Raw genomic sequence first — 15,951 nt, forward strand, 5'->3', positions numbered from 1 at the left:
GTCGGGCCAGGTCATGAGACAGGGGCTATGAGGAGACAGAAAGCGTGGGGCTGCTGGGGGTGAGGGTCACACACAAGGGCTTATAAGGGCTAGTGGGGGAGGGCAGACTGGGGATGAATGGGAGTGGAGGTGCAGGGCCATAAGCGGGGTGGGGGTGAAGGACCACATAGGGATGGAAGGAGTGGGTGTCTGAGTGGGGTTGGAGGGACATGTGGACGGGGGTGCAAGGACACATAGGAGTGCAGGGACACCTGGGGAGAGGCTAGGGGTCAGCCAGGGGCTGCATGGGAGAAGCTCCCTAACAATCCCTCCCCGCCCCCCAAAAAACCCTGTTCCATACTTTTCCCACTTATACCCAACAATCCTCCAAGTTCACACCCAGGTTCCTTCCCAGCAATTACTTCCCTTTCCCTCAGCTCCTCCATTACCCCTGACTCCCCCAAGCCTTTGCACTGCTTCTGAGGAGTGCAGGAAATACGGTTCTGCATTGTAGTTTAAATGAATTATTACTCAGAGTTCTGCATTAATATGCCTAGTAAGGAATCTATTTTAAAAACATTTCCTGAATCTTTTTTTGTTGTCTGTATTGTTACAGACATACTTGCTGACAAGTATTTTGAAATAAATGACCAAAAATAATTGAAACTGATGTGATTATATTGTGTTATTTTGACAAATAAAATATGCAGAATTTGAAAATGTGCACAGAATTTAAACTTTTTGTTGCAGAATTTTTAATTTTTTTGGCACAGAATTCCACCCCCCCCTCACCCCTCCTAGAGTAGGAAGAGAAGTTTTGGAAATGCATTTTTTTTACACTATCAAGAAGATAAATGGTGACTATGATAGTAGCATGTAACCATGACCATTATTTTTATCCTGTTTCCTAGGAAGTGTGGTCATTGGACAAGGAAATTCGCTCCTGGGATGTATACATAGGTCTGGAGTTAACAGTGAAGAACCTAATGACCTCACTGAGGGCAGTAACAGAATTGCAGAATCCTGCAATAAGAGAAAGACACTGGCACCAACTCATGAATGCAACAGGTGTAAGTATCCAACAACAAACAATGTTTTCTCAAGCCATCAGTATAGTGGTACTTGGTGGCATCCAGTGTATAATTAAGCTAGTGGTGCCAAGAATGAAGGAATGAAAGGAGGTGCTTGGTCTCCGGGATCAGTCAAAGCATATCCTGCTGGCGCAGAAAGGAGGGTTTTGGATTCCTCAATTCCTTCTGTGTGAAGAAGTGACTTCACAGTTTGGATTTTTCCTTTTGTTCTAGCACAATCTTCTGAGGTTAAACCTGGCTCTCTAAGTAGAAGGTTTGTCAACTAGATTTGAAGGGAGGGTTTGATTACGGGAAGGGATGATCTCTTTTCTGTGTGTACCGTGTCCAGTACAGTGGAGTCCAATCCTGATTGAGGCTGTTATAAATATTTACAAATAAGAGGCAGCTGAGTGCTGCATTCGAGAAGCTCCAGAAAACAAAGATGGGAGGTGCTGTCAGATGCCTTTCCAACTCTCAGAATAAGTATGGGAACAGTGTCCTGGAGCATTCTGGCAGGATTAAAATACCGCTAATAATTATTGTTAAAAACAAAATAATAGTAATGTGGATAAAATGTTTCAAGGTTGTGATGGAGCCACAGATTAAATGAAAAATGCTAGAGAGAGGGAGGGATGCAAGTGAAATTTATTTATTTTATTTTTTTGAAGACACACACAACTTTTCATAGCAAAGGCTGAAAGAACAGGAGCGTGGATTGTGGGGCTGATGCTGGATAAGAAAAAAAAGAGGGAAGCTGGTGTAGGAAAGGGTTGTTCATTTTACATAAATGTTTGGGAATAGAGCTGGTTGAAAAAGGAATTTCACACACAAAAAATCAAAATTGTTTTTATTTCATAGGATTCAAATGGACCAACTTTTTGGGTTGGGGATTGTAATTTGTCATGATTTTTTTTCCAAATTTTTATAGAATTTTCAGCAATTTTTTGAAAAGGAAAAAATAGAAAACTGAAAAACGATGCTAACTTTTTTTTATGTCTAACTTCACTGAAAAACAAAAATAATTGAAAAATTTAAATATTTGTTTCACAATTTTTTTAACTTCAATAGGAGGCCATTTTTGGAGGAAAATTTTTAAATGGAGTAATTTTTCAATCAGCTCTAATTCTGAGTATGCATGACAAGACTTCTGAATTAGAAACATAGATGATGAGGGCAAAGTATGATTTGGCTGAGGTGACAGATTTGGCTAAATCAAGACAACTGGAATATTAAATAAAGAGCGTTTAGAGTTTATGAAAAAAATGGACTTACCAAAAGAGGAGGAGAGGTGACAATATGGGGAAGGGAAAATATAATTTACAGAGTATTTAATGCAAGCAGGCAACTTCCATTGGTTTTAGTGGAAGCTGCACAAACACATCTGACTTTGCCTCTTAGGTCTTGTCTACACTAATACAAATGAGGGAAGCTTTTAGTTCATGCCTGCAGCATCCACACAGCGGAGTTCCAACGCAGCACATTGGTACTCACTGCTATTCACACTTCTGAACTGTGGGGCGGTGTAGACGTAGCTTTTGTCTCCAATCCTGAAAAGATTTACTCATGTGCTGGCATCTATGCACTATAAGTACTACCATTGACTTGAGGATTGCTCAGTTTCCTGCCAGTTCACTCAAACAGTATCTATGCACTGAGTTCAATGGTAAAAATAGCACGAGAGAATTATAGCTGTGGCTTGTATGAGGATATTGGTTCCTGAGGACACTTAAATCAGATTCTCTGAAACCTCAACATAGGTGCTGTTTCTTTATACTTCTTGAAATAGTACTACATTGAGAATTGCACCACATTTACAAACCATAAAAGCCTGGCTTAAATCTTAGACTTTACAGAACTCTAATTTTCCTAACATCTATATTAGGAGAAGTTTTTGAGATTATGGGCAGCAAACTGTTCCTTACATTAAAAGCCTATGGATTGCTTCAGCCATACTCCACTAGGGAATGTGTGTCCATGTTGGACAGGTATCTCCAGATGGGATAATCTTATTTCCAGTACAGTTGATGGAGCAATACAAAAGCACAGTGGGTATCTATGACATTACAGGGTGCAATCCAGACTCGTGAGTGGCTGTGTCACCCCACCCTGTGAACTTGGTGCCTCACAAGGCTTTGCTGCTGTAGCTCCCACCTGGGCTGCTCACAGACAGCCTTTCAGCATGCAGGTAACACCTGAGTGTCTGTGCATAGCTGCAGCCTGGCAGCCACATGTCAGTCACGCACTGGTTTCCACTAGTCTTGATTACCACTTGCAGAGTGACCTCAATACAATCCCACGATTTCCCCCCAAAACATGTGTTCTGCACTGTCCAGTCCTCTCCTGGGCAGTCCAGTATATTAAATTTGTTGCTCCTCTAAGGGAATCAATATACAACAGTTTGCTACCCGAAATGGAGTTACTCACACAGTTCACAACACTAGATTAGTTTTGGTTAAAGAATAAAGCAAGTTCATTTCGCTACAAGGAGATAGGTTTTGAGTGAATACAAGAATAAGGCATTAAAATCAGAAATGGTTACAAGAGAGGGGAAGATAAAATGCTTCCTAGTAAACTTAACAAACTAGACTTGGCTCAAGTTGAAATCTCTTACCATGTTTCCGGTAACATTGCTGACCAAATTCTCAGGCCATGATCTGCTCCCAGAGGCTTATTTCTTTTATTGTCTTAGGTACAAGAGTGAGAGATAGATAGGGAGAGAGAACTTGGGGTGTTTTGCCCCTCACTGTTATAGTTCTGTCTCCTTTTGACGATACATTTTCCTGAAGGTTACCCCTAGATAAAGTTAATTCCCACTGTAAGGATGGAGACAAAGGGTCTGGTGGTGAAAAAGATTCCATGCTGTTGTTTGCTAAGATGCAGATTTCTTTGCTCTGACCTCCCTTCCTTGCCAAAGAATGGCCACTTGAAGGTGATGGCCCAACAGCTTTGGCACCTGGCTGGATGCTTCAGCTTGTCCTTTGTCTTTGAGAAACATGTTTATCCACTTCCCAGACTTGTCTGGTAAACACACTTCAGTCATGATTTCAGCTTATGTTCATAATTTTACATATAATGTTGCTACACACATTTCATCATGATATTGACCAGCAAGGTATTAGTTTTCAAATGATACATTACAAGGCATATTTTGTACAAAGATTTTGTTTATTTTACAGGTCAGATTGTCAATAACTGAAGGCACAACCTTAGCAGACTTGCTGGGACTACAGCTGCATAAGGTGGAAGATGAAGTCCGAAGCATTGTTGACAAAGCAGTGAAAGAGCTGGGCACTGAGAAGGTGGGTCAATCCCATTTCTCTTTCTGTTATACTTCGGCATGACAATCCTTCATATTAATTTACTCGTGAACCTGGACAAAACTTAGCCATAAAGAAATTTATGGCTGACACAAATAGTTTCATGTTACCTAGTTGGAATGTGATATGTGATCAATGGCAGTAGATGAAAGTGTTTAATTGCTGTGCATGTGGGGTATTCACAAATATTGCTTTTTGAAATATAACCATTTTATTTTGCAATCTGAGGCAACAAACTTAAATATATAAAAGTTTTACTGTTACTGTTTTTAACTAGATTCTTACAGAGATCAGCCAAACATGGGCTACCATGGAGTTCTGCTATGAAAAGCATTACAGAACCAGAACTCCATTATTAAAATCTGATGAACAGCTTTTTGAAACTTTAGAGAACAATCAGGTAAGACTTTGGTATATTAATATTACCAGTACATGTATACTCATTATTCCTGATGCATTTTTAATAGTTTAAACTCACAACTTTTTCTACATTTTTTATTTACAGTGAATCCTATTTTCCCCAGATGTTAGTCTATAAAATTATATGTATGCTGTTTAACTATATATATCTTAAGGAAAATTCCTGTCTCTGTGTAGGAGTTAGCAAAATTACAGCTCCTTGGTCTTATATTTTCCTAGTTTCTTTGAAATCATTTAATAATATGTTGTCCATTTGCAAGGCTAGATAATGTCTTTTGCTCTGATATACAATAATAATAAGTTGCAAGACAATTTGTAAAAGTTTTCTTAGCTATAGGTCCTGTGCTTGATGAGTTATTTTGATTACCACTTTTTTGCTGCTCTCCTTTTGTTTTTTCTAGGTTCAGTTGCAAACAATTCTGCAAAGTAAGTATGTAGCATATTTCATTGAACAAGTCACAAGTTGGCAAAGGACATTGAATGTGGCAGACTCAGTTATTTTCATTTGGATGGAAGTTCAACGCACATGGTCTCATCTAGAAAGCATCTTCATTGGCTCTGATGATATCAGAACCCAGTTGCCTGAAGACGCTAAAAGATTTGATGGAGTTGATGCAGACTTCAAAGTTAGTAAGACATAATTTATCGTAATGTAGTGAAATGGTTCCTCTTTTCTTCTTATTTTAGGAAAAGTAGATTGTCCATTATCTTAAATACACGTCTTAAAATATTATTGGTATTTTAATTATACAGTGTGGATAATTAGACTTCATTAATAATGAATAAGAAGAAAACCAAACAGCATAAAGGCTTTTTGCACTGTTGTAAGGAGCAGCACACCAGGGTCAGCACAGGGGAGAAGAATCATGATTCAGACTATGGCTACACTACAACTTCTATGCCAAAATAGCCCCTTTGTGTAGATAAAGCATACAGAAGGAGGAGTTCTGTCCCACATAAGAACGCTACCTCCCTGAACAACAGTAGCTAGGCTGACAGGAGCCTTCTTCAGTCAGGATAGCTGGAGCCACACTTGGGGTTTTGTCAGCATAAGCTCTGTTGATGATGCGGGGGGTAATCTTTTTCACACCTCTGACCAACATAGCTATGCTGGTATACATTTTGAATGCAGGCCAGGTCTCAGATAGACTTCTACCCTGCTTTAGGGGGAAGTGATCTGCTTCTGGTCCTTATCAGATTAATACCCACATGTTTAAGCATGGAGGAAGAAATTAATGCTCCACCCAACCTCTGACCCTCTCTGCCCGATCCCATCCACTGGATTGGGTGAGGGAATAGAGCAGATATACAGCACCTATTTGTCCCTATAAACCCAGACCTAAGGTGTGACGAGTTTTCTCCACCTTATGGTTATGTAGGCAGGGACACAATCCAGTCCATAGTATGGGATGATCTTAAATATTTCCAGTAATTCAGTCCTGGTTGTAGTGGGAAAAGACCTTTAGAATGTGTTTTTTCATCTAATGGAGGCATCTTGATTTAACTGAAATCTGAATCTTTTGGGCTTGAATCTCTGTAGCCCTGGATCTCATGTAGTCATTTAGGCCAGTGCAAAGGAGTTGTAAAACACTGCCATTCTGATTTTGTAGAATTTTATGCTCACTTCTCAGCCTTTTTGCATAGGTGTGAATGACCACGTAAGATCCAAGGCAGTGGAGAATCAGGTCGTTTATATTTCAGTCCAAGCAAAGAAATATAATGGGAGTTAATACTTTTCTGCTACTGTTTGTCACTCTTTTTGTTAGAAGGGATCACATGAAAGTGATCATGAAAGTGCAGCAGAAGTTTCTTTCCATGGGCACAATTGACTTGTAGTGTATTTCTACATTTATTTAATGCTTTTACCTTCAATTTAAAAGGCTATAAAATGAAATAAATATAGGGCTTTTCCTTATTATTTTTCCATTACAAAATGGAACCAGAAATAAACTAATTAGTACCATTCACTCCAACTCTTGCACACCTTTATTGACTCATTTTAGCAAACGGTACGAAAAGGAATATCTTGGTTTGAATTTTAGATGTTATAATTCACACCTCTTCACTTTTGCACAGGAATTAATGATTGAGACAACAAATACAAAAAATGTGCTAGAAGCAACAACCAAACCAAATCTATATGAAAAACTTGAAAGTCTGCAACACAGGTAAAATTGAAGCTATAATTTTGAATATGTTCAAACGTGTAGGTGAGGAACAATCAGTAAAGGAGTGCTGGGAGGCTGGCCTGTGTGTTTGCTCTTTTGTGCAGGTTGACAACAACATACTGTTTTTGAAGACTTAGGGCTTAAGTCGATATAACTTACCTTGCTATGGGATGTGAAAAAGCCACCCCCGTGAGCGATGCAAGTTACAGGGACCTAAGTGCTGTCCAAACTAGTGCTTTGCCTGTAGGAGACGCTCTCCTGCTGACAGAGTTTCCACCTTTCATGGAGGTGGATTAATTATGCTGATGGGAGAGCACTCTCCTGTTGGCTTAGAGCATCTTCACCAGAAATGCAACAGCGAAGCAGCTGTATCGTTGCAGCTGTGCTGATGTAGCACTTTTAGTGTAGACTAGCCCTTACTTTAGATCCCAATCACTTCCTTATGCTATGTGGCTGATACTTTATATATAGTTTCTTCCCATCATCAGGTGACACTAACACTTTAAAAGGAGAGTTTACCATTTGAGCTTAAAGTCTATGAATCTATGAATTTGAGGCACTTTTTAAATATTGATGGTTTAGATAATATAAACTTACCAATTTTTTTGTCAATTTGATTTTTAAATAGTTTAATTTTAGATCAAATTTCTCCCCACCCATCTCTTTCTGGTTGGATCTGAGGGGCTGGGAGATTTTTTTTTCTCGCTAAAAGAACAGGAGTACTTGTGGCACCTTAGAGACTAACAATTTTATTAGAGCATAAGCCTTCGTGGATTACAGCCCACTTCTTCAGATACATATAAAGTGGAATAAATATTGAGGAAATATATATACACACGTACAGAGAGCATGAACAGGTGGGAGTTGTCTTACCAACTCTGAGAGGCCAATTAAGTAAGAGAAAAAAAACTTTTGAAGTGATAATCAAGATAGCCCAGTACAGACGGTTTGATAAGAAGTGTGAGAATACTTACAAGGGGAGATAGATTCAATGTTTGTAATGGCTGAGCCATTCCCAGTCCTTATTCAAACCTGAGTTGATTGTGTCTAGTTTGCATATCAATTCCAGCTCATGGTTCTCTCTCTCTGTGTGTGTGTGTGTGTGTGTGTGTGTGTGTGTGTGTGTGTGATAATGCTTAGGGTCAGAGATAGTGGACAGTATCCACCATAGAGCCTCCTGGAGCATGGCATTAGGTATGTCTGGGGGGAGCAGTGAAAGCTTGCTTTGATTATAGGGATGCATTTTGGGAAGCTAAAATGATTAGCTGCTGGTCTGGTGGTACTGTTGCAGCTAGCACTGATAACAAGCCAGTGGGAGAGGTGGGCTGCTTTTTCTACATAGCCTAAACCAGGGGTTCTCAACCTTTTTCTTTCTGAGCCCCCCCATCCCCAACATGCAATAAAAACTCCACATCAGTCACAACTGTTTTTCTGCATATAAAAGCCAGGGCCGACATTAAGGGGTAGGAAGCAAGGCAGTTGCTCGGGCCCCACATCACAGGGGACACCGCAAAGCTAAGTTGCTCAGGCTTCAGCTTCCACCTTGGGTGGTGGAGCTCAGGGTCCTGGGCTGCAGTCCCTTGTGGTGGGGCTTTGGCTTTCTGCCCTGGGCCCTAGAGAATTTAATGCCTGCCATGCTTGGCAGCCCCCCTGAAACCTGCTCATGGCCCCCTAATGGGCCACGGACTCCTGATTTGAGAACCACTGGCCTAAGCAAGGTTGGTTTTTTTGTTTGTTTGTTTTTTTGTTTTTTTCAAAGCAGCCTGAGACTTGAACAGCTGTCCAGAGTCTTGCTGCCCCTGTGAGTGGCAACATATGCCACTCCTCACATTATAAGAAAAGAGAACATTGTAGTACATCTTCAGAGTAGCAGCCACTTCCTTTTCCCTGGATTTAGCTGCTGGTTGAGGTTAACAGACCACCTCCACCCAAAATTTCCACCTCCCTGGTCAACAGTAGGGTGTCTGTCCCTACCCTGTATTCCTTCAAGCTGGACCCTTTAGGGGAGTAAGCTGGAAAGAGACATCCACTTACCCAAAACTGTGTGCCCTCGTGGTCTTTGCTGGTACCTGCCTCCATGCAGCTTGACTCTTCTGGACTTCCAGGATCACCTGAAAAAGGAGCATGTCCTGGTTCAGTCAGGCAACATAATGTCTGAGAATTTCCATGGAGGGAAATCTGTAAAGCTGCCACCTGATCATCAATTGTCACTTTTATAAAGCACTTCAGATTTGGCTTTCATTCCTTGGTTGAAGTATCCTTCATTAGGAGGGTGTTCCCTGAACCGTTTCGCCATACTTAACCTAAAAAAATAAGAGGAAATCCTATTATTCCCAGTTTATCTCTGTTTCTCTACTAATTGCTCCTGAATCAATATAGAAAAACGTATTATCTAGTTTCTTTTCTGCAAATGACCTCTCTCCCACCCCATTCCCCACTGAGAAGTCTTTGGAGTGCTTCTACAATGGCTTCTTAAGGCTCATTGTTGGTTTATACCACCTAAGCTATCCACTTTTAAATACCCACAACTTAATTCTTATTTTGCAACTTCTTAAAAGGAAATTTCCCTTTGTCATATAATTCTGAAATGTAAATGTAAGTAACATTTTCTTTTTATTTTCAGGCTTTCTCTTTGTGAAAAAGCTCTTGCGGCGTATTTAGAAACCAAGCGCTTAGCTTTTCCTCGGTTCTATTTTGTTTCTACAGCTGATTTACTTGACATTCTCTCAAAAGGAACACAGCCAAGACAGGTAATATTGCCTGCACATTTTTGCAATTTCATTACGTCCAAAGAAAAACATTCTCAGTATTAATTGTGAAGTGATAATATATGGCTCCATGCTCCTTTAAAGTATGATTTCACTGTAAACAAAACATAAATATTTGTAAATAATACAGTCCCTGCTTGTTTCTTTGTTTGTTTTTTGTGGGGAAAAATTGTAAGTGCTTAAACAGGGTGTCACGTTTTCTGGGCTGGTTTACAACTGAAAGTGCCAATCTTAGGTCAGACTGTCAGAAAAGAGGGAAGACACCCCAAACTGGTGGAATATTCTATCATTAGATTTCACTAAGCCAGTAACAAATGTGTGCTCTGGATTACTGTATTAGTCTCACTGTGGAGCCACAGACAGTCCCCTTAGGCTCTCCAGCCTCTCTTTACTACCCAGACAAACTGGACTTTGTGACGAAGGGTTATTAAAACCAAAAATCACCTTATATTAAATTACTCCCAACCCCAAACGGTTGGTCACTTACCCCAGGTCAATGGATACTCTCGATCTCACACCTAAGATAATGCGGACAGCCAATTTCTCTAGTAAACTAACTTTAGTTTTATTAGCTAGGAAAAAGAAATGAGTTATTGAGAGGTTAAAGCAGGTAAAATACATTAACAAGTGAGTCAAAGTTTGTAAGTTCTAAATCTCTGCTATTATATTGGAATCTGCTAGTTTTTCATAAGTCTCTCAGGGTTACCTATAGAATAGCTCTATAGGATCTCTGTCCAATCACTCAGTATTCCACCCTGTCAGAATCCATCAGTTCAGAGATACAGGATCACTCGTATAGCTGCCTTCCCCAGAAAGCAACCTGGCTAGTGTCTCCATCACAACATGGGTTTTTCCTTTGTTGACTAAACACAGAATGGGTCTGTGGATTTCCCATTGTCGAACACATTGGCCCATGCTTTGAAATTAGCATGCCTCTTCATTTACTGTTCCAAGGCACCAATTCTGTTTGATGTGCAATCCAATCACAGATACATACATAATGTGTTTATTTACAGCAGTCCAAACAATCTTTCATTAGTTTTCATGAAGTTTTACACATTAAGTAAATTCTCATCCTAATACTAATGCACCTTTGATCTAGGATTACCTAATTACAGGGTATACTTTAATGTAACTACATGTAATGTGATAGCAGACAACAGAATAAGATAGGCAAAAACAATACAATCAACATCTCCTTTTGATCTATTCTAGCAAATGAATTGGCTTGAACACACAATGACCTTTTAGCATTTCTTTGATATTTACAAAAAGAAGAACAGGAGTACTTGTGGCACCTTAGAGACTAACAAATTTATTAGAGCATAAGCTTTCGTGGACTACAGCCCACTTTTGATATTTACATACACCCTATTGCTCTAGCCTGAGCTGGCAATCTGCTAGACAGCATCACCCAGGGAGAAATGAAACAATCTTTAAGGGAGGAAGTGTTGCAAGTGCTGTGCCTTCTCTTACAGGAAATATTGTGCACGTGCCATCTGTAATATCTCGTAGAAAGTCAAAGATGGAAAAGACCTATGAGATCATCAAGTCCATCCTGCCTGTGGCCCAGCATTTGTTAGAGATCAAATCTCAGGCATGCTACTTGTAACAATGACAAGTAGTGCTGAAAAGTCTATGGTGTTTGTTATATTGTCACTGATTGAGCTTCTGACTATTGTACTTGGAATGTTTTTGTAACCATGACTCTGTTTGCTCCCCTCGAACAATAATCTGCCAGGTTGTGTGACAGCTAAAGGCTCATTTATATTAAGCATCTGCACTTGAATATTATTCAGAAGCTTTACATCACCTTATCTTCAAGCCAGATGACATCCCAGTAGTGACTACTCCTGCTGCAGCCATTAATTCTCAGGGTATCAGAATTATTTCTGTGCCTTAGGTGGAGCGTATTTAGAAGGGATGTGATGCCTAAAGCAAGGAATAATACTTTACCAAAGAATAAAGGACTCATGAGGCTCAAATAATGATCTTTTTAAATTCTCATAGCTTCCTTACATAACTAAGGCCTGGTCTACACTGGGGCCGGGGATCCATCTAAGTTACGCAACTTCAGCTACGTGAATAACGTAGCTGAAGTCGACGTACTTGGATTGACTTACCGTGGTGTTTTCACCGCGGTGAGTCGACTACTGCCGCTCACCTGTCAACTCCTCCTGTGCCTCTCGCGGCAGTGGAGTACAGGAGTCGTTGGGAGAGCGCTCGGGGATCGATTTATTGCGTCTAGTTTAGACGCGATAAATCAACCCCCGCTGGATCAATCGCTGCCTGCCGATCCGGCGGGTAGTATAGACATACCCTAAATCATAGGGACCTGTTTCATCCTTAAAACTGCACACTCCAGTAGAGAGACCAAGGCCACTGATTTGCCCACTCATGCTAGAGGTGGGCCCTTCTTGTCAGGCTTGTGGCATACGGGCAGGGCAATGAGGAAGTTTTTGCTCTACTACTTCTCACACCACATTTATTCTGTGGACAGTGAACTTCAGTCTCCCTGGCTGTCAGGCTGGCATTTTTCCCATGAGCACGGGATGTCTCTTAAGCAAAGCATTCAAATATAGGCCGTATACCCTAGGATCCTGATCTTGCATTCAGGTCTTTGTGGGCAGAGCTCTGCACCTGTGTGGCATCCTACCGAAGTTAGCTCCCAGTGTAACCTCAGGGCTTCCACAATGTTATGGAGAATTTGGCCTTTATTTCTTGATTCTCTTTAAGACCTAAGACCAAAATGCTAGTCCAGTGCTGCTGTCAGTGTCTAACTCCTGCTAAGATCAATGCAAGTTCTGTGTGTTGAAGGCCTGTAGAATCAGGCTTGTATGCAATTGGAAAAAAAAAACAGAGTGAGAGAATGCTTATTTACCTAATTATCTTAATCCACATAAAGATAAATGTGGGTTAAAAATAGAAAAACTGAGCAAATGTATGGTGGTTGATTTTCTTAAACCTGTTGTATTGTCTGGGAACAGGTGACCCGTCATCTTACCAAACTTTTTGACAACATTGCTGATCTTCAGTTTCAAGATAATAAAGAGAAAGCTACAAATATTGCACTGGGGATGTACAGCAAAGAAAAGGAATATGTTCCATTCCATGCAGAATGTGAATGCATTGGTCAGGTACATCGTGTTATTTAAACTTCCTTGGAGGGCTTTTTTTTTCTCTTTGGATTTGGAGGAGAGGCTAAGTGAATATCCTCTTCTGCTAAACTTACTGGATTTTTAGGGGAAAATACACTGGGTGATGATGGACATCATATAAAAACATAGTAAACCCCAAGTAGAAAAAGGAACACAGCTCCCTGCCTGCAGAGTAGTAGGGACGGTCCATCTGTGTGCAATTAATTACTTCCCCCAATTTACAAGAGGCAAAAAGAGATCCAGGGAGAGGGCTGCCAATGGGAGGAGGTCAGAGGAGAAATCCGCTTCTATATCGTTTGTTTGAAACTGTGCTTAGGTGGACGAGTTCTTATGGTGTTTTCTTAACATTAAAACACACCTCACAGGTGTTCAAATTCTATCCAGAAGTGACAATCACTTGATCAGTCTCACACAGATTAACCTGTCACACTTTTTTCCTGAAGATTAAAAGATGTATTCAATGGAGAGGAAGCAGTAGAAGCATTTTGAGCGCTCTCATCAGCGATGATCATGGACTCATAAATGATGATGGCTGAAAAGATGTCCTGGGTTTTGTACTCCAACTGATAGTATGGAGCAAGATTTTCCCCTACATGGTTTTCAGGGTTTTTTTCCTAATTTCTTCTTAAACACTTCTAATGATGGTGTCTATAATACTTCTCTAGGCAGAGGATTCAGTTGCTCCCTTGAATACTGACTGCACCGATTCACAAAACAGTACTAAACCCAATCCTGATGGCATGGAAAACGCCTTTAATTAATGAGCTGTAAAGCAAGAGAGTGGCAACCACAAAATGTTCTGTGGATTCACTTTCTGCTGTGAAGAGCCTTCCAAACATTGATGGTTGTGGTTTTTTAGTTTAATTTCTGTGTTCCATTCCTTTTTAATATACAACTAAGATCATAGGATTGATGGGGGGGAAGGATTATGGAAAGGAATGAACCAAATCATAAAAAGATTGTATGTATAAGTTTCCCATGGAAGGTTCTGAAAGCCATGTATCTGAGTTGTTCAAAATTAGATTGGATAGTGCATCTTTTCACCTTTACCCTCGAGTATCTATAAAACCTGTTTTGCAGGGACAACAATATAACTCCTCTAGCATTATTTTTTAAAATTACACCAGTACAGAACTTTAATTATTGATGGCACAGCCTCTTCACCAACATAAGCTTAGGATGGGTGCTGTACAGATTTTCCTGCTGGAGACATGGGCCTCCACAAACACATTTGATATTTATGGACAGTTTCTGAGGGTTGGTACTCAGACAGATTGTGTTTGGATGGTTTTCTCTCTTCTGAAAAATGGTACTGTCCCTGGAACCTAAGGGCCAACCAACCATGAGATCATTTGTGCAAGAAATGTGTCATTTAAAGCTCTGTCTCTTACATCCTTTATATCTTCTTCATATACTGTAACCTGAAGAAGAGCTCTGTGTTGCTTGAAAGCTTCTCTCTTACCAACAGAAGTTGGTCTGATAAAAGATATTACCTCTCTTACCGTATCTTGCAAATATACTGCAACCAACACAGCTACAGCACTGCATATTCTGTAACTCTTCGTTCTTCTTCGGGTGTTGGTCCCTATATGGATTCCAGACGTGGGCGTGCATGCACACCATGGTCCAGAACCAGAACTTGTTCATAGTAGTGTCCGTTGACCCGCACATACGTTGTGCATTGGCTGCGTGGTGTGTCCGAGGCTTTAGGAGTCTGTGTGGGTTGATGCCACTCCAGTTCCCTCTTACCAGAACCCCTGTTCCTCAGTGCTCTTAGCTTAGTTTTGTGCGTAGTTTTGTAGTTTTTTTTCCTAGTGATATATAGTCGTTAGTTAGGTTTTGTTCTGCTGTTGGATTTCTCACCCTCATTGGGTGTCCCTGCACATACCATCTGCCCTTCTGGGGACTATGTCCTGGCAGGCTGGCTTCAAGAATGTGCTTCATGCCTGCACGCCTTCTCTGTGACAAGCATCACCGTTGCCTCTATTGCTTTGGCAATTTCCACATCATCGCCCACTGCTCTATCTGCTGCTCATTCCTGCCTTGCACTCAGGAAGCCAGAGAACTCTGCCTCCACAAGTATCTGATGGAGGAAGCTATGTGCTCCCGTGCACAATTGGAACTGGGACCAGTAGCTCCGCTGGAGCGGTGCCCATCACCACTAGAGAGCACCATGCGCCGCTGCCCACGGTACCGCTGCAACCGCAGAAACACCATGCACGTAAGAAGCATAGCCATGGGCATAAGGGCCGTGGCCCTGCCTGTGCTCCACCCTGAGGACCCACTTCCACTTGTCCTCTTTCCCCGAGGCCCCACCCTTATTCCGCATCTTCCCATCCCCTCTCTGCCCTCATGGGGGCTTTGGAGGAGAGGTGAAGAGGCGCTCACAAATGGTGAGTGGCCAGCTGGCCGGGCAGGTGGGGAGATCGGGGTGGGAGGGAGAGGTCTGAGAGGTCGGCGGGGGGGCCTTGGGGAAAGGGGCCAAGTAGGGCCGGTGGTGGAGCGTGGATGTGGCTTCAGACGGAGGGGGCCAAGCAGGGGTGGGCCTCGATGCAGGGCCATGGTCTAGGGCCATGGTCCGGGCACACCCAGCCTCCCCTAATGGAGGAATCACGTGCCGCCCGTCATCAGGGCCCTCCCAGACTGCTCTCCTGATGCATGGGGCCATCCTCTACCTAGCCCAGGGGATATGGCACACCCCGGATTCCTGTGCCCCCAACCTGAAGCACACTGAATGTCACTCCTTCCTCTTATCTAAGGGTATGGATTTCCTGTTCACTCATCCCCATCCCAATTTGCTTGTGGTCCACGTGGTGACTGAGCACGCCCGACAGCAACACCTCAAGGCCACTCTTCCAGACTGGGTGGCAAAGAAGTTGGACCTTTTGGGGTGCAAGGTTTACTTCCCCGAAGGCCTCCAGTTTCATATCGCCAATTACCAGCCATCTTGGCAAAATATGATTTCCTATCCTATTCTAAGCTAGCGGAGTTCCAGCCCTTCCTTCTGGAAGACTTCCAGGCATTACTCGATGAGGGTAAGCTCATCGCCAAGGTGGCCCTTCAGGCTGCGG

The 15,951-nt window shown here is 41.8% G+C and overlaps 1 protein-coding gene across 1 annotated transcript in view; it reads left to right on the forward strand.

The window, feature by feature from the left end:
• DNAH11 (dynein axonemal heavy chain 11) overlaps nt 1-15,951 on the forward strand; it is a 293,212-nt gene that overhangs the window by 76,363 nt on the left and 200,898 nt on the right. Inside the window, exons 23-29 of the mRNA XM_065583334.1 lie at nt 891-1,049; nt 4,226-4,348; nt 4,644-4,766; nt 5,188-5,412; nt 6,863-6,954; nt 9,578-9,704; nt 12,710-12,859. Of these exons, the coding sequence (XP_065439406.1) occupies nt 891-1,049; nt 4,226-4,348; nt 4,644-4,766; nt 5,188-5,412; nt 6,863-6,954; nt 9,578-9,704; nt 12,710-12,859 (999 nt within the window). The remainder of the gene's footprint in view (nt 1-890; nt 1,050-4,225; nt 4,349-4,643; nt 4,767-5,187; nt 5,413-6,862; nt 6,955-9,577; nt 9,705-12,709; nt 12,860-15,951) is intronic.

Source organism: Chrysemys picta, chromosome 2 (genome assembly GCF_011386835.1).
Source record: "Chrysemys picta bellii isolate R12L10 chromosome 2, ASM1138683v2, whole genome shotgun sequence".
NCBI lineage: Eukaryota > Metazoa > Chordata > Testudines > Emydidae > Chrysemys > Chrysemys picta.